General features: G+C 39.4%; 1 protein-coding gene across 3 annotated transcripts in view; it reads left to right on the plus strand.

Moving 5' to 3' along the window:
* The window catches only part of LOC133520915 (ecdysone-inducible protein E75), a 147,259-nt gene that overhangs the window by 107,178 nt on the left and 15,405 nt on the right, over nt 1-24,676 (plus strand). The window contains exon 1 of one of the 3 annotated variants that reach the window (XM_061855595.1): nt 23,768-24,050. The exons of the other annotated variants lie outside the window; for them this stretch is intronic. Coding sequence (XP_061711579.1) covers nt 23,939-24,050 — 112 coding nt within the window. The 5' untranslated portion in view covers nt 23,768-23,938. Of the gene's footprint in view, nt 1-23,767; nt 24,051-24,676 lie in introns of those variants that run through there. 3 annotated transcript variants of the gene reach the window in all.

Below are 24,676 nucleotides of genomic sequence, written 5' to 3' on the forward strand. Positions count from 1 at the left end.
GAGAAATGTTAGGAAATTCAATCCGGCGTTACGTAACGCCGGTGAGCCAGCACCCGCCATGTGTCAATAATCAAGTTTAACGAGTGGAAAGTTCAAAGAGGGTATCGACATCGCGGCGACACTTTAGCCGTGCACTGACGGAAAATCGCGTCTATTCGCGGACACCCGAGCCTGTGCTCATCGATTGGCAAAATATGTTGCCTCAAGATTCTTAACAATAGCTTAATAATAGGTCAATCTTATACTGGTATATTTTTAGCGAAGTTGTTGGCATGCATTGTGAATAGGAGTCCTAAGGCGCACCGACTCGATCAGGAAATCAGCTCGGGTTTCATAGTGCGCCGCTGCGTTAGATCGGCTATCACCGATGTGCAAGTAAGGAGATGCGTTAATCGACAGCGGGCTTCATACGACATATGGCCAGCACGCTATTCCATAATTTTTTAACACAACATCCTGATAATACCTAACATTGCTAAGCTTGGTATTCTCTTATCGGGTATACCGTGAAATTCGTCAATTGCTGAGACAAAGGCAATAGATAACTTCAAGGTGAAATGATAAAAAGTCATTGAACTTGATAAAAAGAAATTTAATTGGGTGATTACGTGCACCCGAATGTTCGCTTTGTTCCGAAAACTTTCCACTGTTTTGATACGGATTCAGCCTAATTTGAATTCGGGTCAACAAATACCCAAGGATTGTATTAATTCACTCGACATAATATTGTTGGTTAAGTTTAGTCACGTGGCAAGTTTATCTGAGTACTTATGTGACTATCTCATTTTTGTCGGCTGTTGAATAAAGTATGTTTTCGGGCAGGGGCCTGGTACAGTGGCCCGGTTGGTGGAGCGTGTAGCCCCGTGACCGCGGACCATTTCCCCAAATGGCGGCGCTCGCCTTGCCCACAGACCTCGAGAGAGCTTGGCCTGCTCCAGTGGCTCACAGATCACCGTAGCTCGTAGCGCGTGGGCATGTAGCACTCTGTAGACACGCACATACTACAAACTGCCTTATGATAAAGCTATAGTGTTCTGTTTTCTATACGATCATGGAATACGTTTTCACTAATTTATAGGAATTTTGTATTTGCGTCAATTTGAGGTTATTATGGTTTTGTCTACGCATCTATTTTATTTGTACATTTAGGCACTATTTAGTGTGTCGACGATGACTATATAAAACCTGATACTCGGCTGAGCCTTATTTTACATAAACGGTCGTATTTACATACGGTAAAAAGCGCTGGTGGCCTAGCGGTAAGAGCGTGCGACTTGCAATCCGGAGGTCGTGGGTTCAAACCCCGGCTCGTACCAATGAGTTTTTCGGAACTTAAGTACGAAATATCATTTGATATTTACCAGTCGCTTTTCGGTGAAGGAAAACATCGTGAGGAAACCGGACTAATCCTAACAAGGCCTAGTTTACCCTCTGGGTTGGAAGGTCAGATGGCAGTCGCTTTCGTAAAAATTAGTGCCTACGCCAAATCTTGGGATTAGTTGTCAAGCGGACCCCAGGCTCCCATGAGCCGTGGCAAAATGCCGGGACAACGCGAGGAAGAAGAAGAAGATTTACATACGGTATCGAACTTTTGATAGCCTAACCTAACCTGACAGTATTCAAGGATTCAATTCGTTATGTTGTCGCTGATGGTTTAGAAAAACCAAATTTAAAGTCAATATACGCTCGTCGTTTCTTTCGTATTTCGTGTGGGGTTTCAAGGATTTTATAGTCTTGAATTCCTGAAAATATAAAACTACGTGTAATCTAATATAACGTATATGACTAACATACAACTCTGATTGTTTCATGATCTTACATCTTACCCATTATGACCACTTCAAATGAATTTTATCAGGCAGTAGGGTTTTGCATCAGTCATACACAATTGGTCTGACTAACTATGGTAAAACATATTACTGTAATTAGCGAGAATCTTCACTAAAATTGAAATTGCCTTTAATTGAAGCAAAGGTACTATTACTATATCATATGATATAAATATGTACATGTGGTCATAGAAAAACCGCAGCTAATAGAAGCGCTTCACTTTGTGTAGGTGTTTAACCCGTCAAATTGCTAAGGTCAGACAAGCCGGCCGGCTCGGGTTCTGCGAACGCGCTGAAGTATAGGATTACCAGATACAAAATTAAAAATTCCGTCGTGAATTGTAAAACTAGGTAGGCAATGTAAATCAGGTGGACTACAATTTTATTTAGAAATGCTGGCATTTCCATTATCATTGTTTGCTACTTTCGCCTGAAAATATGAATATGAACATCAGGTTCAAATAATCTAAATAACCTTTTTACCCCTATGTCATAAATCAAACTAAAATTTCCTTTACCTCTCCTAAAAAACCGTATCTTGTCTTACCCGATACCTTGAATTCAATATTTCCTTTGTTAGCGGAAAACCCAGAGTATCCAAACATGTTTGTGTTCCCTTCGCATTTCTGTCAAATAATGAAAACTCCCGACATTTCAGGAACAATATGTCGTCTGGTAACCCTAGTAGTATATAGATCGGCATGTAGGCAAGCACCTAGCTGGCACGGCTAGCTATCTGCGCACTTGTTTACCGCGATGTGCGCAGACCTTGAAATTCGGCGACGGTCAGTGCCCGCGCGCACACTGGCGCACCGCCTATGTGAAACAAATTTTATTATTACCGAACTCGACCCGCCGAGTTTTGAGAATTGACTAATTTTCATCCGGAAATTACTCATCGGTTACAGAAATATAATTTGGTTTTCGGCTTTTATTGGAAAACAAACTACGTGGGGGTTGATGGATTATCTTCTTAAAATGTTTTTTTTTTGTTCGTGTGTATTAATACATCTAATTATCTTAGATCAGTATTAAGGTCACACTTGCCTACCCACCATATTAAGTATAGGAATGAGGTACCTACCACATTGTTATTACATATTACACATTATAAACAACATTCTGCAGGCCGATTCGGACTTACAAATGGATATCAATTTCTATAACACGTTTTGACATCATAGCTACCTATTAGTGCGAGCGAGATGCGCTGCGAATATAACAGTAGACAATGGATAGGCCGTTGAGGGCCAGCTACAAATCTAACGAGTATAATTGACACTATCAATAACAGATACTTACCTAATTAAAATTGTAATTGCGTTTGATCTAAACTAAACAAAGGTGAGCAACAACAAACCTAAAGGAACTTTTTTTATATAACTTCATGTTAGGTAACACAAAATGAGTACCGATCGTTCAAAATACGTATTTTTATCATATGGCTGTCGTTGCAACACTACCTTACCTACCGCGGGGGTGCCAACTCACCTTTACTTTTTAACTAATAAACGGCTGTTAGCTTTACTAACATCTGCTTAAAAACCTATCGTTATCAAATGCATTAAATGCCAATGGCAATGAATTCAATTTACATCTATTACATAAAAAAGAACATAAAGGTTAAATAAGTTCCCCATATTTTCGTGGCACGGATCAGTTTGAAGGCGATCATTGACTTCTCTTTACTTGTACTGGTGTGGTGGCATGAGTCCTTCCTTCAGCGCCGAAATACACTGTAACGTTTACTGTGTGCGTGTGTGGGTTAACTTTGAGTTATATTAACGCGTCTTTTCAACGTTTAGGCTGAGGGTACACAGCTGCGTAAATGACATTTTAATTTCACCTGCAACTTGAGCAAGTGTTAAGTAATAACTTGATAATGATAGCAGTAATATGTTGTATAACTAATAATGATCTGTGTGAATTTATGTATATGACGAGGTTATAGTGGTCTTATGGATTCTAAATAAAACTACACGTTGATATCTCGCACAATATAAATTTTTCAAATGCTGAAGTTCTACAAGAATGCTTTCTAATAAGAACCTAACTTAGGAGTAGTAGAACGTAAGCTGCAAAGTGACCCCGCCTGCATAGAAATTTGTTTGCTAGTCAATGCTGTTGATTTACTTAACTGACTTCTGCTGGGCCGATAGCGGCCCGGCCGATGCGCGCAGTGTGTCCCGGTCCTCAGAGCGTGATTTCGTGAGACAGTCTTTCATGCCTGTGTTGGTGATTGGCAATTTCGGTGGTTCCAAGGACGACCGCCGGAGTTCAGTAGCCACCTTCTGTGAACGACACTATTTGGAACGTTGACCTCCACTTCCTGCGCTAACCGAACAAAATATCATACAACAAAATTTCCATTTAACGTATGCCTGTTAATCGACTTTGACTTAGAAACAATACGATATTAGCATATAAAGCGATTATGTGGAGTGTGAACGGCCTCCTTAATTACCTATTTGGCTGGAAGCATCAGTTTATATTGCGAAGTAGGCGATAGGCGAGTGTGTATTATAAATAGCACAACGAGGTGAATCCATATTTGTTATCGTCAGCTAATAAAACTAATGTTATGTTCACTACATTTTTCTATATCTTTTAGTCGCCGTAATTCAATAAGGGTTAGCACTTGGTCTCAGAATTCTCAGATACTTATCTCACGACGGCAGTTAGTATACGTATTACCCCTACACGCATAACAGGCATAACAGCCATATATGTATAATTAAAACCAAAATATTACTTTGCTACTCCGCGAAATAATAACGTGCTAGTACTTCTAAATCAGTGTTAACCCGTTATATTTACTTGCGTATTTTTTACATGCAATTAATGTTACCACCCTTCCACCGCAAAAGTAAATACGCCATTGACATATATAAAAAGCAAAAAAAAAAAAGCCATTGCCGAGATATGGGACAATCCTATCTTATGTTTCTAGGATTATTTAGAAAATATTGTTATAGGATTATTTATGTTTAATAATTTTAATTTTAAATTTATTAATTTAATTTCATCATTGTTTACTAACCATTTATCTACATATGTAACTAAATACTAACAAAAATATGGATTTTAAAAAGTCTGAAATAAAAAATTCATTCATTCATATACAAACACAGACACAGGTTTTAGAACAGGCCTTACGGGCACTTAGAATGGCGCCAGTACAGCGGTGTCACGCACACGAATTCGAGCCAATCGTGCAGTCTAACGCAACTAGTTGCGACCAATCACGCGCGTGGTACGATGTCATCAACCAATCGCGTTATAACGATAAACTGCACGATTGGCTCGAATTCGTGTGCGTGACACCGCTGTACTGGCGCCATTCTCATTGCCCGTAAGGCCCGTCCTTAGATATATATGTCAACGCAAATAAATATAGCAAACTACCATCAAAAGTACAAAACTCGACACGTGTTTCGCCTTTCTACGAGGTATCCTCGGGAGACGCTGGAGTTGTTGACGGTCTGGCGTCCACACCCATAGTATGTGTACTATATTCTCGAGCCATATATTGTACCGATTTGAGAATGTAACATACGGTAGGCAATGATCGCCAGTTCACAAATTACTAAAACACAAGTTATATTTGCCCTAATTCAATGTTCTTTTGTTTCAGGTGAGTGACAGTTTAACGAAGTTATCGCTGACGACGCATAGGGAGTGTCGGTGAGGTACCTAGGTATAGCTGGCTCGATTTTTACTATTGCACGTAGTGTGGTGTTCTCATTGGAGCACAATGCACCAGGCTGCAGCGGAGTCAGTCACCCCGTCCTAACGGGCCTCGCCCTATGCCCGCTCGCTGCCGTCATCGCGCCACCGACGGTTGTCGTGCAATTGCGATTACTAATGCAACTGCAGCTCAACCGCGTGCGCATACAAAATGCATTCACTCCACTCGACGCCACGCCCCTGGCGATTTGAGGAAACTGTGAGAAATCGGTATTCACGTCTTTACAAATCGTACGGTCATTGTACAATTAACAGCGTTAATGATGTCCGTGCGCCCTGCTGTGCTTTTGGTCTAAAAGGGACCACAGAAAGTCATCACACCCGATCATTGTTACAGCAATAAAAGTTACCGCTAAATAACTAAGGTTACCTTTTGTGAGTTTGTTTTACTATTCTGTGGGTGCACTGCGAAACTTGAGCCGATTTGACATCTTGAAGAAAGTTGCGAAAAAAGTTTAGTTTACCTATTATATGTCTATTCATTTATGACTTTTATCATTTTTAGCGTCGACGTCCGTATAAAAGAAGTTATGACACAATTTATTACAAACTATCTATCATTCGTGTAAACTTGAAATTTTTATCATGTAACTATATAATGAGAATACAATATTGTGAAAATATTGCAAGACGTCCCGCTGATATTTTGTCATTAACAGGCAGATTTGAAAGCGCGTCCCCCGATCGAGATCGTTTAGCGACGGGACAATGCGTCCAACTATCTGGGAATGTCGGTTACGAACCCATCCAACAAAAGCAATGCTAAAAAATCTCTCTTTGTAGAATTTCAATCCTAACGTTTTTTGTCGTCAAAAATGGGATTCGATTAAACAATAATTTTAAGCTTTTTTCGCATCCTCACTGAAGAGTTGGATATCGCAAAACTTGCACAAAGATACACATTCAACAAAAAAAGTTGAAACTTACCTGTTCGTGAAACCCGAGATCTTAAGAAAGGGTAGGTCGAATCGCATAGTTTTTTTATGATTGACCTTCGCGTTACCTGTATTTTTTGCAGAATTGAGGTAAAAACTAAATATGGAATCCTCAAAAGAAGAAATCCTCGCAATGAAAGGATGTCGCATAAGGGTTAGAGCAGTTCTTTGTTGTGCAGCAGATGGTTTTAAATTCGCTAGTTGCTCCCTGATCCCAATATAATGTGGGTCACGACCGACCGGGCACAATAACTCGGCCTGAAGTTATGGGCCATAACCCACGTCATAACTAAGCGCATCGGCATATTTGTCAGTTGCGTTTTAACATTGTGGACTTAATAATGGCTTCGGGTATCTTTGCGCTGCAAAAACTATGTAAAGCGAGATAGGACAAAGTGTCCCATAATGAACATTCTAAGAACTTGTGTTTAAAGTCATTATGGTTCATAATTTCCCCAATAAATCTCGGTCTACCTTTTTTGTATTAACAATAGTTGCGACACCTTTCTTTTACGCTTCACCAAAATGAGAACGTTTATATTTTATACAAACTGCACCCACCCAGGACCCAAAGACACACATTTTGAATCGCATTATTTGTTTTGCATTTCAAATGCAAGGTGTATGGAGAAACTCGGTTATCCGTTGTTTTTATACGAGTCTAATTGCGTTAGTAGTATTTATAAAAAGCCTACGAGAAATAAAAGCTTGCATAATGTTCAGTGGCATTTGTATCGGGTCGGGCAGAAGGGCCGTCCAGCACCGTTACAGAGTTGAGTGCACGGCGAGGCGGTCGCCGACACCGCCGTGACCCGCGTCCCTGATCCCGCTGCTCCTGCCTTCCTTGCACCTGGTGACACCTAACATAGCCAAAGTCATATCTTAGATACCTATCAAGTTTGAAGCAACCTACATAACTTTACACAGCGTTTAATATAAAATATCAGCAATAGTCTTGGAGAAATTAAACAAGACAAATAATATCAGTAAAGCTTGGTATAAAGGACTGTATCACATGTTTAACTACCCGATGGATAGTACAATGTTTATAATAAATACATCCTTAAATACACATGCCAAGACTCAGGGGTACTGAGGGTAAAGAGGGACAAAAAAAAGAACAGTGCGTAGCTAATATGCCCATCGTTTATGCTCTTCTTCTTTTTCGTCAAATATTACCAGGTTCATAACAAAAATTTGACCAAGTTTACAAATGTAATTAGCAACTCTATATTTATAGTACGTATACTTAGGTACTATTACTATAAGTATGTACTTGTTTTGCCATTTTCCTGTCAAAACCTTACTTTCATTATTAGGTACTACAAATTGCCGAAATATACTTAGTACCTATACTCAGCAACTGTTCCATAAAGAACATCTCAATAATTGTAGATGCAAACAATATTGTAACATATGCTGAGTTATTGGGCGGTTTTTGGTGGTTACCAAAGCGTAGACCACCGGCTGCCTGTGGCACGAGGCAGCGCGTGCGTGGCACATGCGTAAATACTGCGTACTGTACCGCCCACCTTAAAAAAGCTAACAAAAGACCCTATGTAAATGACGATCTTTCCACCTATCCACTTTTTAGTAATGACAAGGTGCGGTCGGGTGCCGCGTTTCACCGCCAGCTGGGGAACGAGGAAGTATATTCACAAATTACCGATTGCCAAAAATCGAAACCACCCCGAACATAAAAGGAAGTTTTTGCATCAGTTTAAATTAATGGACGTAATAATACGTATTCGATCTCGACGCGCTGCTTTCCATTTTAATACAAACAAGGTTTCTAAAAGACATGTGCAACGTGTATTATAATGTACCTAGATTTAGTAATAGCAATCAAATATAATATTTAAGCAATACTACAAATTACTGCCACAACTGTAGAGCATTTTTATGTGACATTAGAGTCTTAGTCACTCGTATAATCAAATAGATGTGGCCTATTTCATTTTAGAATAAAACAGCAATCTGCACAGCCCACGCAGAATGTACTAAATTCGTATCAGTGTAATGAACTGCGACCGAACAACGTGTAATAATCCCGGGTAACCGTACGTAATTATAGTCAATTCTAACTCGTACTGTTCCCAAAATTATAACTGTAATTAGATTTAGTTATATTTCAATACAAAAATACAATATTAGCATTCTTCAGGATTGAAATGTAGATAGGTATATTTATAATTAATTATTATAGCGCTTATAATTCTATATGTTGACTTCTTTTTTGTAGAAAACTGTGTCCATTAATATCTTTCAATAACATTCATCATACAAAATAAATACAACATTGGGTAGAAAAAATAAATTGAAAAACCGGTCTGGTCGGAAGAAAGTGTGTAATAGGTAATGCGCTTACTTTCTCTGATCGGGCTTGCATTTCGACCGCATCCTTATTTCGTCCCTTTGATACCTTCTGGCTTATCACATCCACAGAATTTTCATCAATTCAAGGTAGGTACATACATGTACAAACAGTTCTCATTCACAATAGAATTCAACAGCTCAAAAGACTCCTATATTTTACATTCGAGCCCACTCTGTGTTGATCTTTTGGTATACATCACTAAGGTTAAATAAGAAAAAAAAACATATCCGTTAGTATAATATTACTATAAATAAATAAATCGATAACCTAATAGTTGATCCAATTGATAGACGATTATCGATAACGAAACATCACGTTTCGCACGAGACTCTGATGTAGGCTTCGAATTCAAGTCACTTTAAGTAATTGGACTTTAATAGCCTACGTGTATGTCAGTGCTTCAAAACCTTTCTTTGTAAGCCACTTGGGTAAATAGCTCGAGTTGTTAGCCAAACGCCATATTATTGATTACAAACTGGATGACGTAGGTAATTACATATGTAACTGCCAGATTCCTGTCTTCAATTGTTTTTTCGCTTGAATATTTCTTAGGCTGAGTGAACGCTAACAAAAAATGGATACTGTTTTCAACATCAGCCGTTAAATATAGTGAAGGGGACCATTTGGTCGCAAACACGGGGTCAGTAGACTCCGGCGGCGAGTGCCGAATTTATCGCGCTTACACGCGCCGCGCGGCCATCGAACGAGCCAAGGCCAAACCTCCCCTGCTGCCAGCCCCGGCCCCCTCCAGCAGAACTGCCAGCCTGCCACAATACGGCCATACATGAAACGGTTCCACGTGGATTGATAGTTATGCTTGATCAATCATCGGTTTTACTGCTATTGAATCGATTATACCTCCCAAAGTACCTATTTTGTTAATTTGCGTAAACGTACCTACAATTTAGTCTCTTTTGCGATATAAGTAAGAATGTGCCTTGTCTATATGTATTTCGGGGACAGAAATTGAGGTGTCGACCTAATATGGCACGAACAATCGAATCTGAATTTGAATCTGAAACCGAAAAACGTTAACCCCCTTCACATCTAGGTTGTGCTCTTTTGGCAAAGTGGGAGATATAATAGATGTGGGCGCGTTGAGCGGGCGGAAGGCTGCGAGAGGCGGAAGCGAGCGCGGGGAGCGGGGCCAGCGTCAACGCGCGGCCGTGAACTTTCTTCGGGCACGTTTTCAGGAGTAGATTGTGCGCAGTTTGCGGATGAGCCTGCGTGCCCCGAGCCCCGCACCGCGCCGCCGCGACTGCCGTGCTTCATGTTTTGTTTTAGAAAAAATTGTAAAATTTTCTTTACTTATTAACTACTGTAATTTTCGAAAATCATTTTGGTAATTAGAAGAGATTAGCAGGATTAAATTTTGATAGATGATTAAGAAATAAAAATACACTAGAAGACTCGTCCTCTCCATAAAGTATTTTTTATACCGTTGACGGTGTAAACTTGGCAATTCATGTCATTTTGGAATCTTTCACTTTGCCCCCTTGTAAAACAAATACAACGCCACAAGAGTTATTAATCGGATATATGCAACAAATTTCCATCTATAACATATGCACAAAACTTTATTTTAAAGTCGTAGGCTCACGCCCGCCTGTAGCTCAAAAGCACTACATACATACCTCCATATTGCCACACTTTGAGTACCCACCAACCCACCATGCTTTCTATCGGATTCCAATGCTGTTTAGGGAGTAGGGTCTGAGTAAGACGCTTTTAAGAAGACGAAACGTCGTAAAGATTAATTTAAATATATCAAGGTACGTAAAATTTCCTTACTCATAGCTTTGTGTCAATAACTTTTCTATTATAGTAGACCTGTTTACGATTGACTATTATACCTAATGTTATTTCCCTGTTGTTTTCGATGGAGGTGAAGGCTTATCAAAATGTATTTGGTTCGAGTTCAAGTGGGCGTCGCATTCGATATTAGATGATATTGCTTTTCCAAAATTCGGGACACGCGAGTATACTTAATGTGACCCGACCCGTCAATCTATCGGGGACAAATCTCTTTATGCAAGCAACCCCATAAATAATGCTAATCCTCGGCTACTGCGCAGTAGTGATCACCGAGGATATAATACAAAATAATAGAAACTAAATTACAACCTGAGATGAGATATGTTAAATAATGATCTCATCACCCGTGCAAATGGTGTTGTCACAACGCACGCGCACGCTTTTAGCACTTGCTCGAGTAGGAAGCGTTCGAAATTAGGTCCTTCCTCATTCTTGCGCGTTTTGTGTGCAGTCTGCACTGCAGTGTTGGTGAGTAGTGCAGCAATGTTACGCTGCGTTAGCGCGCACATAATCGAAGAGATTATACAACGCGCATCATTCGCGGGACGCGCGCCGCGCTGCTCTGATTGCGCGAGCTTGCTGCGCAATAACTTCTCCGATACTCCACATATTTGTACTACATTTCTCTCCTGTAATGTATAATAATTACACAGACAAAGCTCTGGCATATTTTGCTAATGGCCGATTTCAATGCTCTACTTCACACGTTCGCGTTCGGTTTAGTTTCGGTCGACGGACTAGGGTGGAATTATTGTTCCACAATTCCTTAACCTATTTTCTCGATATTTTAGAATGCTTTTTGTAGCAAATAATTATATCGAGAACAGGAAGTCTTCACGTAAATATCAAGGTAAAAATATCTGAAAGTTACACTCGTGGCTGCCTTCATGATTAAATATTATTCTGTATTGTAGATTCGTTATTAAATTAATCTCAAATATATTATCTAAGTCATATTTTTAATGAACGTGTGATAAACCGTAATAAATGGCTACGCGATATATCATCATTATTGTTAGTTAAGGTCAAAACAATAACAGGGTCTTGCTAAAGGTACTTCCTTCTAACGCGTCTCACCTTGTCTGCTGGGTCTAAATTGAGCGATCCGTCAATGACATTTGACATGTGCCAGTTAACTTCCGAATTTCGACGCGGAAGTATTCTCGCGGCTCGTAGGTTATTTTGGCCAGGGCCGTTGTTGCGAGGATGTCGGCTATTTGTGTTCCAGTACAATCACGGCCAAAATTCAGTTCCTGGTTGATCTGAAAAATATACATGTACCTAATGTTTATTTTTCAATGTTTTGCTATTTTGTCGGTATCTGATCTTTGTATCGACAGTGTAAATGTTTAAAATACCTACTTATAGGTAACATTTCGCCTAAATATGCGTCATAGCAGTTTCCTGGCAAACAATATGTTCATTAGTTGTTATTTAAGTTTGGAATCACGGCCGGGGTCAACGAATACCGAGTTTACATGTTAAAAATATTTGCCTAGCTTTGAAGGCCGATCACGTCACTCGCCAATTTGGTTTTGTTATTTTGTTAGACGTGTCTGATAGGTACCACATTAGCAACCAGGTGTCCTGATATAGCTATGGCTTCACTTTACTATTTAGATATTAGATAGGTAGTCTACGTATGGGATTTAAGTAACGTAGGCAATAAATTTTGTTGACGAAAATTCGTTTACTTTTCAGGAAATAGATTAACGTCTTGCTAGATTTTCCGTCAACATATTATTTTGATCCCCACCTACATATTTTTAGGGTTCCGTGGCCAAATGGCAAAAAACGGAACCCTTATAGATTCGTCATGTCCGTCTGTCTGTCCGATTATTTATATTTTAATGCCTGATGGTACTTACATCTCTGGTACCAGAAATAGTGGTAAATTTTAGCAGGTACCACCACCAAAATAGATCTTGTCTGAAATTGAGGCTTTGATGGAAGTTCCTAAGTATCTAGTACCATATATTCTATGTGGATGAGGTTGTGGATAAAATGCTAGTTTTCGGACGTATCTGTAACCGTTTTCAATTCAACTTAGATGAATTACTTAGACAACACCTATATCGTCATCATTTTAAGACCTTACGTTCTTGTCGATGAACTATGTCTGATCTCAGCCTTATCTTAGAGAAGCGACTAGACTAAAATGGCTGCCTAATTTTTAGGCACTGAACGAGGGCTACTGGGGCCCCGTGCTAGCGCTATTAATTCAGGCACACGTACCGACCTTGGCCTTGGCCCGGGTTGCCGAATCGGAGGTCGGCGGCGATTGGCGCGTCCGGATCACACGGCCTGTGTGTTGCTAATTCACTGCTGTAACTACGACTCTTCGTCTTTAACAGCAACAAGTGTCATTCAAACTGGTACACATGTTAAGTGGCAATGGAAAGACAAATCAAATTGCAAAATATTTTAGAGTATAACTTGACTTCTCTGTCATTAGATCATCACGATGATAAAACAATGAGCAGCGGCTGTGGAGTCAAGAGTATAACTGCGACGTATTTTTTTTTATCTGATCTGTATTTTTTTTTATCTGCATATCAGTCGTGATCGTCTTTGCCGCATGCCGTCGTTAGCCAATTGAAACTCATCAAAACAATGAAAGATCAATTTCAAAATAACAATTTGGACGCCAAGCTAATTCCCAAGACAGAAATTGGCAAGAAGGTCCATCCATAATCTATGCAGACTAATTTTTGTCAAGTGCCAGTTTTTGCAAATCAAATTCAGTCAAAAGACCGTCTCAAACCTGAATTCGAAGGCTCCTGTAAGCGCTTCGGTTGGAGCGACGTGGCAGCGGCGGGTGCTGTCGCGGCGCGGGCGCAGTCGCGGGGTAATTGACTCACGCTGACCTCGCTCGCTTCGGGAAAACTCGACAGCGCTCGGTACTCTTCGTCACTTGTTCCATATTAAGAAGTCACGGAAACCAAAAAACCAAGGACCTATAAGTACCTAAAATGACAAAAAAAAACACTCGCTAACAAAAATGTGTCAACAGCGATCTGCAGTAAACTCATTATAGTAAAGTAATTACCTACGTGATGTAATGTTGGGCTGCCTGCTCGTTCTATGACTTATATAATGCATAATATTGCATCTTTCATAATGGTGTCATCTGTTTTTTTTGCGATGAAAAAATGCCTGATGTTACCAAGAGAAGTTATCTTACAGCACATTAATTATGATAGGTACATCACATTACACAGAAACTTCATAAAATTAATGCGAATGTTACTCGTACTTAATCTAAACAGTGGTAACAGTAACAGTTTTTAAAACTAGCTATACCTGACGGAAATAACGGTAATTCTCGACACAAATTCCATAACGTAGGATATGAAAACCCGACCAAAATGACATCTTTGCAAGTGTCAGGCGTATTTTGATTTTAAAGACTAGCCACGAATTAGATCAGGATCAGATATGGATCTGATCTGTCAGTGTACTAAAGTGACGTTTTTGATTGAAGTAATTTTACTTTTGACACTGACAGATCTGATCCATAACTGGTCCAGATCAGATCTAATTCGTGGCTTGTTATTACTTATTACCTTGTGCAACGAGGGGGGTAAGTAAAATATTGCACAGGCTGGAGTGCATTAAAGACTCGAGCTTGCAAAATTCTTACCTCCGGAGATACACACAATGTTTTTCATCACACTTGCGAAGAAAAAACTATATTTTAAGCGACAAACGGCCCGATTTTAAGAATGATTAAGACATGTTTAAGATCTTGGAAAGATCTTCAAAAGATCGATAACTAAGCGACATGTCAAAATTGACGTTTATTTCGATTCCGCTGTGATCCCACTAAGATCGTCCGTCATATTGTCATTCTTTGACAGGTTAGGCATCGAAGGCACAGAGTGCACAGACCTTCCGACATTCAGCCACGATTGAAAATTGTGTAAACATATTTTACACGTCAATCAAAATAAATATATATTTTTAAATAAACAATTAAAGTAAATGATAAAGTATTTTAAAAGTAAAACTCATTTATACGTACTTGGTTTATTTGAATTAGGGACAGCATTTTAAAAAACACTATTACTCCCTCGGGAGTTATAGATTTTTTTAAATCTATAACTCCCACGGGAACAATACAGGGTGCGTCATGAAATGTATACGCACTTTTGGTATAATTTTACTTTACAGACGTTCATAACGTATAATAACGTTAAGTATAATGTACGAATTGTCTATTTTCAAAAAGTATAAGCTCATAATGATATAACATACATAAAATATATCATTGTTTCACCTAAGGAGCATAAGAAATAATTCCGTTTGAAATAATCTACATTTAGTATACATATCAATTTTGATAACATCATCGAATAACATTTTAAATAATATTTGAATATAAAGCAGCAGAGCGTGTAGATAATGTCACGGAAGAGTATTGTTTGACAGGAGTATAGATAGGTGCGACGACGAGCGAAGCGAGGAGGAGCGTGTTAGGTGAACTGCGAGCTAATTGAACTGACTTTTTTTTGGAGAATTGTAAGGTGTTTATTAGTATGTTACTTTTTTAGCTTATTATTGGTAATCGTTGTTATATATTTTTAAAGTTATATTAATTCAACATTATATTACATGAATTTTATCATAAGTGATAGTATACTTACAGGGTGTTATTGATTATGAAATTATAATTTTCGTTGTTATTCATTATAATCGTTATTCTTAGTGAATGTTATACTTTTAAATATTATACTATTAGAGTGTATATGTTCTATGGAATATACCATAAGTACGTATACGTTTCATTACTTACCCAACAATACATGCATGTCCTTAAGTATACCTACATGAAATAAGATCATTTTCAAGCAAGTGTGATGAAAAAAACAGAATACACCATTTGGGTTATTTCATTTTTCACTCTTGTCTTGTCGTTTATTCCGTAAATATAAATACAGTTTAGAACTACCGTGTTGAACTCATTCAAAGTGATGATTATCGATTGCCAACGCGGTGTAGGTATAAAGCTGAACACTCGTTGCGAATTAATCTTAACCGTCTCCAAACTCGTAGGTACGCCGGTGTTGTTCTCAGATCGTTCTGATTCAGACGAGGCCTTGACCGAGCCCACGCTCGTCCCTGCCAAACTGCCAACTAGGCTCCTCCAACGTGACTTCTAAGAACTTTGCGATACGAATTCGCAGCCGACACGCCTCCGATTACAAGTAATTACGCCTTAGTTATGATCATTTGTTTATTTGGAGCGGACATTGGCAACTCTATTACGTAACAGTACTTATACAATTTGTGCCTACTTTATAAAATTGAACTGTCAACTCAACACAAGATCAAGTTCCTAGGGGAGTTATTTAATATCTCTTTAGTAGGTCACCACTTCCATATTATGCATTTAATACATCATTTACTTTCAACATGGGCTTTGCGGTTGTCAGTCGTAAAAGAGATCCTCGACTTTCTGTGAAAGGAGTTGTTAAACTAATTTATGATTGACGTAGTAAAAATAAGTGTTGGGTCCCGTTTGAGCGCGGGCTGCCCATTGTCCGAGTGTCCTTCACGGCGCAAGGGCACCCTCTTCATTTGTATGGATACTATTTATCAACAAGTTTTAACGGGCTTGGCGACATGCCATCAAATGTGAACTGGACTTTGCGCCAGGGTTATTATGTTTTTTTTTTTATATATTATTGCCAATAAAAGTAAATATCTAATAAAATATCGCGAACAGATGACACAACTGTAGGGCGAAAACTGTAGTTACACAAATAGGAAGCTTACTTAAAAAGAAGGGGACAAGTAGAATTTTTGCTCACAGATATTCTTATTACAGGTTACACGTTAAGCGCTTAATATGTTTACTAGGAAATTAAATAACAACGTAGGTCAAAAAAACATTATCCGGCCGGAACTGCAAAAAGGGAAGCCATAAATTGCTAACAATATGGTGTTAAGGCACTTCATAAAAAATGGCAGCGATCGAGATCATGAGTGCTTCGATCCCGCCAGTGGTCACAATGCACAATAAGAAACAACACATGTGGCTACCGACTGCCGACGCCAAACGTGGACTCCATATTTGTAAATACACTCTGAACTCTATAATTAAGGTGATAGAACACGATTTACCTTGCTGATTTCTTGCTCCCATCGTAAGGGAAACTGAACTCGAAATTTGATATTCTCACCCTGGCTTCAAAAAGTAGGGGCACCGGAAGGAAGTAAAAAATGGGTTTTCACTCACTTTCTCGTTTTTAATTCGATATGCACACATGACGCTAATGTTTTTGTATTGTTTAAAGTAGTTTAAAGCTATGATTGCTTACTTTAACAATACCAACACTTGCAGCTTCTCATTGAATGGTTTTGATGTATATGTAGGTAAATTGTATAATTTTTTACAATTTCATAAAATAAAACGTTTACTATGTAATAGGTACTGCTGGGATTCATAAGAATAAGTCTGTATACATCCAGCTTTCTAAGAGCGTTAATTGTAAATGTTACAATGATCATAGTGTCCTACTTAGTACTCGTAAGTAGTGAATTGATGCAAGCTTATCATAAGGTAAAGGATATTTTTTACTAAAATATGAGGTTTTGTTTGGATGCACGTGGGAGGATATTTGCGAAGCCATTAAAAATATTTCCTTTGTGCAAAAGGGAAAGTATTGAGGTGAAATAATTGAAGCAAAAACTTGAAAAAAATGAACGCACCTTTTTGTCAGATGGTTCGGGCGGCAACCCTTTAAAATGCGCAAAACGTGTGTTTACATTTACACTGCAAATTTTTAACGATTTTTTTTTTAACTTTCTTAGCATCTGGCTTCAGGGTTTGCAAATAAAATGTTTTAGTAATTTTACCTTTGTTAATATGTACGAGTATGAACATAATTTTTGGCAACAGTACTGGACCACAAAACTTCTATGCAAATGGACAATGCCCCGTTTTCGTTGATGTCTATTGCAAAAACAAGTTAACGGTTTAGTATGGCACAATTTATTAAAAGGTATAGTTATTAAAAGGTATAGTTACTACATTGGGTTCCTATAACTGATAGACATAATATTTGTGAAAATAGGAATATCGAACTGTAGATAGGTAGGTATATGAGTTATGTTGGCCACGCCACAGTCGAGTATAAAATTGCATAGGTAAGTATTGTGTGAGTAGGTACATGTTTCACCATATGACAATTGGAATTAGAAATAAAACCGTCAAGAGCATGTCGGGCCATGCTCAGTGTAGGGTTCCGTAGTTACTCTTCCGTCCCAATAAGCTAAACTGGAGCTTAAAGAATAGTAGATATATATAGTATAGAGTTTCTATTTCTATAGATTGTTAACCAAGGGATGAAACGGTACCTTTCACCCGAGTTAAACAAATAGGCAAATTTGCATAATCAGCACCTAATTAAAGTAACAGACTTACTTGCAATCGGAGACTTCCCATAGCGAAAAACATTTACATAACACATATTTTAGCAAACTGCTATAATTTTAAAATGATTTGGTTCATTACAGCATGAAAAAGTAAAGTATATCAATAAGTCCTAGACATAATGCATCGTAGATGAGTGCAATAAACGAATATGAATATAAAATTTGCGGGATTGCCTCTTACTTTTTAATGTCTACTCTTTCGTTCTAAAACTGCCAATAGTCAACGGCTTTACTATACAGCCAATGAAACTGTTTTAGACAAATTAAATATTAAATAAAAATAGAATGAGTTTTTATCTTAAATTTTAGCTTATTTACATGAATGATGCCGAATAACTTTAACAACTCATTTAATGTCGTAATAACATTTAACTGTGGATGTACGGCTTTTTACTATGAAGGGGACTACGGGGGACGGAATTTTTTGCGATAACTCAAAAACAACTAAACTGATCATGTCCGCTATAGTTTTCATTTAATGTCTTTCTTTAAGCTCTACTTTCCACGATTTTTTTTTCATATTTTTTAGACCTATGGTTCAAAAGTTAGAGGGGGGGGACACACTTTTTTTTTTTCGGAGCGAGCATCTCCGAGTATATATATATATATATATATACACTTTATCAAAAAAAATGTTGAAGACCCCTATTAATTTTGAAAGACCTTTCCAACGATATCCCACACTTTAGGGTTGAGCAAAAAAAAAATTCACCCCCACTTTCCGTGTAGGGAAGGTACCCTAAAAAAATTAAATTTTTAGATTTTATTGTACGACTTTGTCGGAATTATTGATTTATATGTCCATGCCAAATTTCATTTTTCTAGCACTAACGACCACGGACCAAAGCCTCGGACAGACAGACAGACAGACAGACAAACAGACAGACAGACGGACATAGCAAAACTATAAGGGTTCCTAGTTGACTACGGAACAATAAAAAACGATTATACTTGTTTACGGCCCGAGTCGATATTAGGTCTACATACGATATGGAATGGAGATGTCATCGTCAATAGTGACGTTTTTTAATTTATTTATTTGTAGCATAAAATTAACAGTTACAGTTAAACCTTACGTGCTAATTGTAATTACATTTCTTAATAGCTAACAACATGCATTTTCGAATAAATAAGTGAAATGATTAATATAAGTAAGTACATTTGATTTAAATCTATAGCACATTACATTTGAATTATGAAGCTATAACATTTTAAAAAAGATCGAGGGAGTAAAATAATTGAAAGATAACTAAATTGTGGGATTGCAATAGTTAATTAAAAGCCACGAATATATACAGGGTGAATCCTAAGTCGTGAACAGAAACATATGTTTCTTTCTGTTTAAATTTAGTTTAAACATGTGGACGTGACAACAGGCAAAAATATGTACGCGTTGTTTCTCAATTCTTTAATTAAAAAATTGTTTTAAATTTACTGAGTCTCATGGTCACCCTAATTGGTACGTCAAACTGTCATAGACCCAGGGCATGTTATTAAGATTAATCATTCAACCTTTTTGTATTTGCTGGTAAGAACGTTGAAAAAAGATTAAATTGACAATGACAAATTCAAAAGTCATAACATGACGGTACGAATTTAAATTGAAAATTATCAATTCGCGTTTAAAATGCCGGCTGCATATCCTTACACTTTTATTGAGCGTTTCGAAATGGTAAGACTTTACGCTCGAACCAACAGTACAGAGCAAACACGAGAAGGATTTCAAGAACATTACCCCGAATCACCAGTGCCGACACACAACCTGATTCGTAGCATGGTTCAAAATCTCCGGGACTATGGACAGTTTACTGTTCCAGCTCATGCACAGGCGAGAGGAAGGCCGATTATTCGCCCGGAATACCTGTACAGACGGATACGGAACTACTTTAACAGAAACCCACAAGCGAGCACAAGACAAGCTGCCAGACGCTTTCGTGTAAGCCAAATGTACGTGTGGCGTTTGCTTAATGCGTCTGGCCAACATCCGTTTCATTTTCAGCCCGTACAGGATCTCGTGTTGGCAGATTACGCGAAAAGAGTAGAATTTTGTCGGTGGCTGTTGCAAAACCAGGATACAAACATCCTATGGACCGACGAAGCGACATTTACTAGGATCGGACTTTTCAACCAGCACAACGAACATTGGTGGAGCGAACAAAACCCACATGTTGCGCGAAAGAATGCGTATCAAGTGAGGTTCAGTGTGAATGTTTGGGCGGGTATTGTCAATAATACAGTAATTGGGCCTCACTTTATTGTAGGGCGTCAGAATGGCCCAAACTATCTTCATTTCCTACGTCATGTCCTCCCAGGATTGCTTGAATAAGTGCCTGAGGGGGAGTTAGTGGACTTGCATTATCAGCAGGACGGAGCTCCAGCTCATTTTCAACGTGACGTCCGTAATTACTTGGATAATGAATACCCGGAACGCTGGATAGGCCGAAATGGACCCATACAATGGCCACCGCGTAGTCCTGACTTAACGCCTTTGGACTTTTACCTATGGGGTGAAATCAAGAGAAAGGTTTATGAGCAGGTATCCAACACAGTGGCAGAACTTCGTCTTAAAATCATAGCCGCTTTTGACGAAGTAAAAGCGGACGAATTTGTACTAAGGAGAGTCAAAGATAACAACAGGAGACGGGTACAGTTTTGTGATGAATTAGGAGGCGAGTATTTTGAACATTTGTTAAAGTATGTATGAAATTAGCGTTAATTTTAAAATAAACTACGATTAAGAACCAATAAGTGTGTTTGCATTAAATGTACAGTGTAGGTTTTTGAAGTACACATGATGATCTTGTTTGATAACGTAAGTAGGCTCAATAAATGAGATAAAATAATTCTGCATAACAAGTGGTAGCTTAAACGCTGGTGGCTTAGCGATAAAAGCGTGCGACTTGCAATCCGGAGGTTGCGGGATTAAACCCCGGCTCGAACCAATGAATTTTTCGGAACTTATGTAATGATATCATTTGATATTTTACCAGTCGTTTTTCGGTGAAGGAAAACATCGTGAGGAAATCGGACTAATCCCAATAAGGCCTAGTTTACCCTCTGCTTTAGAAGATCATATGGCAGTAGCTTCCGTAAAACCTAGTGCCTACGCCAAATCTAGGGATTAGTTGTCAAGCGGACCCCAGGCTCCCAAGAGCCGTGGCAAAATGCCGGGATAACGCGAGGAAGAAAAACAAGTGGTAGTTTAAGCTACAGACCAAATCTTGTCGAATAGGGTGACCATAAGGTTGGTGTTTTGGTTATTAAAAATTATTATCAATAAAGTTTAATTGTTTGCTTGTAGAGATAATGCAATGAATTTGCCTTAAAATACTGTAATAGAAACAACAATTTCTGTTTACGACTTAGGTTTCACCCTGTATAAATCCAGGAATTGAAATAATTGTATAACGTCATAAAAATACAATTTAGAATAAAGTCAAGCATACAGATAAGAGTGGGTACAATATAGGCAATTTAATAAAATTAAGTCACGTCGTACATAAGCAATGTCAAATATTTCAAGCGAATAATTATTATAGTATATTAGGTAATATTTATTCATAATATGCTAAAAGGAACGTTGGAAGACCGATGCTGCGCTTTAAAGACTGTGTTAAGAGGGACATGTCAGCATTTGAAATCGACCACCATGCCTGGGAAACCTTAGCTGAAGACCGTGATGGATGGCGCAAGCGTGTTGTGGAGGGGAGAAGGCTATGCGACCAAGCCTGGTTTAATACACCAGATAGCAGAAGGTGTCGCAGAAAGCAAACCGGGACTAGAACCTCAGGTGGCATGAGCTTTCTCTGCCAAAAATGTGGGAGGTCGTGCCGCTCACGCATCGGCCTCCACAGTCACCAAGCTCGTTGTCTAAACAGCAATGCTTAAATCGTCTGCAATAGACGCAAAGGCCTGTGTGTGTATATATATATATTAGGTAATGAGCTAGTGGTAACGATTGATTCAATATAGCAATTTGATGCAGCTAGGAATTTAGACCCTATCGTGAAAAAAATATCTAGTTCATTGTCGCTGTCCAAGATGTTGTTAAGTAACGTTAATGCCTGGTGAAGAGGGGACGTAGCAAGCAGGCGCGTGCGGCCTGGAGGTACAGCAAAGAGACCACGGCTACGTTTCTGTTTGATGAAACGTAATAGCTCAACGAGGGGGGGTGGAGTTAGGGTCGGCAACGCGCATGTAACTCCTCTGGAGTTGCAGATGTACATAGGCTACGGAGACTGCTTACCATCAGGCAGGCCGTATGCTTGTTTGCCACCGACGTAGTATAAAAAAAAAAAAGGTATTAGACGTATCTTGAATTCTTTACAGTGCTGTTTCTACATTAAAAGGAAATGGAGTTGAGAGATCGGTGCTTCGTGAATTTGAGTCTGAATAGATGTTTAGGTAGATAGGTATATTGTAGTTTTTGGTTTTGGATTCGAAACGTATCGTACGATTGTTGTGCTGTAGGTACATACCTAGGTATATATCAGGAGTACGAAATAGTATGACATAACATAACCGCGCAAACGTAATAATTACAAATCGTAATGGAACGAGGAAAATGGCGCGGAAATAGACTAGGACATCGCAGTGGTTCAGTGTGGCAGGAGCGAGTCACGCGGCGTCCGCGCCTGCGCCACGGCCTTGACCGCCCTGCGCCAAAATTTCCAGGTCGTTCACCTCCCGCCCACTTCGCCATATCTCGCCCGCCACCGCGCAAATAACATCTCTCCCCCCCAGAGTTAGAGCGCAAGTTCGCAACGACCGAATTATACATAACAAGTTACGTACACTTGCGTGTTTTTGATGGCAACTTGTTTATCGATAATAAGAATAACACGCGTTATGTCGATCGTGCGGTAACTACGAGTATAGCTTTTTATCAATATTTACTAATGTTGGGATATTACTAATCAAGTACTTAGGCAATTTACATAGGCGTGCTAATTTAATAAAGTCAATTGTTCTCAACGTCCCTAATTATGCGATAGTTGGAAAGTATTTGTGTGACAGCCTGACAGAAAAAAATGATAGGAACAGTTGTTGTGTTGATATTCTCAGGGGCGTAAACACGGCGCGCTGCAGCGAGTCATTCCGCCACGCGGCGACCTACAGCCAGCGCTTACCATCCATGAGCTCGATTTCGTGTTCAAGTTCACTCGCGTTCCATCACCAAAAATATTTTGGTAGTGTGACGCAACCGAAGCGGCCACGGCGGTGTCCCACTCCAACGCTTGCGCTCGTAGCCGCGGTGCCGCTCGCGCGCGACCTTGGCCGCGGCGCGCCGCAAGGTTCGGGTCTTCGAACTCGAGCGCGAGCCGAGGCGAGGGGCGAGGGGCTCTCGGCCCTCCAATCGCTCGCCGCGCACTTCCATGCGCGCTCACGATTGGTCCACCGGCGGCGCGGCAATGACCTCGGAGTTCGAAGCGCGCCGAGCCTCGCTCCTAAGCACATAGGCCAACTGAGCTACGAGTCGATAGAGGCGAGAATCGCTTGAGGCGTGCGCTCCGCCGTCGAACCGATTGTATCGCACGGGGAGCCGATCTTTTTGCAGACTTTCACTCTTAAGGGGAAGCTCGCGTGGTTTCGAGCAGGAGCGCGCGCGGGCTTCGCTCAGTTCGTCGATCGAGCTCAAGCGAGGCGCACGCGGCGCGTGCAGTGTAAAGCGACCTTCATCCCTCGCTCCCGAACGACTCATGCGGTGCCGTCCTGTGACAAGTGCGGGCAGGACGAATGTGCAGGGCCTAGGGGCTCTGATGTGCTGAAGCGTGTAGTGTAGTGAGGACATATATATGACTTTAGTGATGTCTCCGGACAGTAGTTACGGGCGCTACGAAGCGCTGCCGGCGGACGGCGGGATGATCAACCCGGCGCACCGGGAACGGGAGCCCGAACTGCATATAGGTAGGATTTGACCTCTAAACTAAACAATCAGTACCTACGCATTGTTTGTTTACTTCTGCAACGAAACGAACTCTTCTTTCCTGTTGCTGATTATTTCACTGCAATTTTATGTCAGCGTAAATTTTCCGGCATATTTACTGTAAGGAGGGTACTGGATCTAATTCTAATATGCACAAAGACCCATATCTTCACGAATATCTATACATACACGTTTTCATTTTAATAGCTTTTGCATTATATGATATCATATTTTTCTGGTGCCAATTATCTACTTAATAGTTTTAATTTTTTTGTATTGAACTATATATTTATTTCTGTAATAGCTTCTCCATATTATCACTGGAAGGCACCTACCGCCTACCGCAATAACATATATATAGGTAATAATATACCTATATGTTTACATTTACATAAGATGTAAGAATTGGTTTCAATAAAACGTGAATAAATATATCTAGTAGGTAGGTACCAACTTAGATTTTAGCGTTTACCCACCTACAAGAAAAATGGAACAGACAATTGGCACCGATTTTGGGTGGCAAATATGTAGGTAGGTAGATACTAATATTAAATACTACATTTATTTTCAAACTTTTCGCAAGTTATTTCGTTAAATTACGCACTGT

This window comes from Cydia pomonella, chromosome 9 (assembly GCF_033807575.1).
Source record: "Cydia pomonella isolate Wapato2018A chromosome 9, ilCydPomo1, whole genome shotgun sequence".
Lineage (NCBI taxonomy): Eukaryota > Metazoa > Arthropoda > Insecta > Lepidoptera > Tortricidae > Cydia > Cydia pomonella.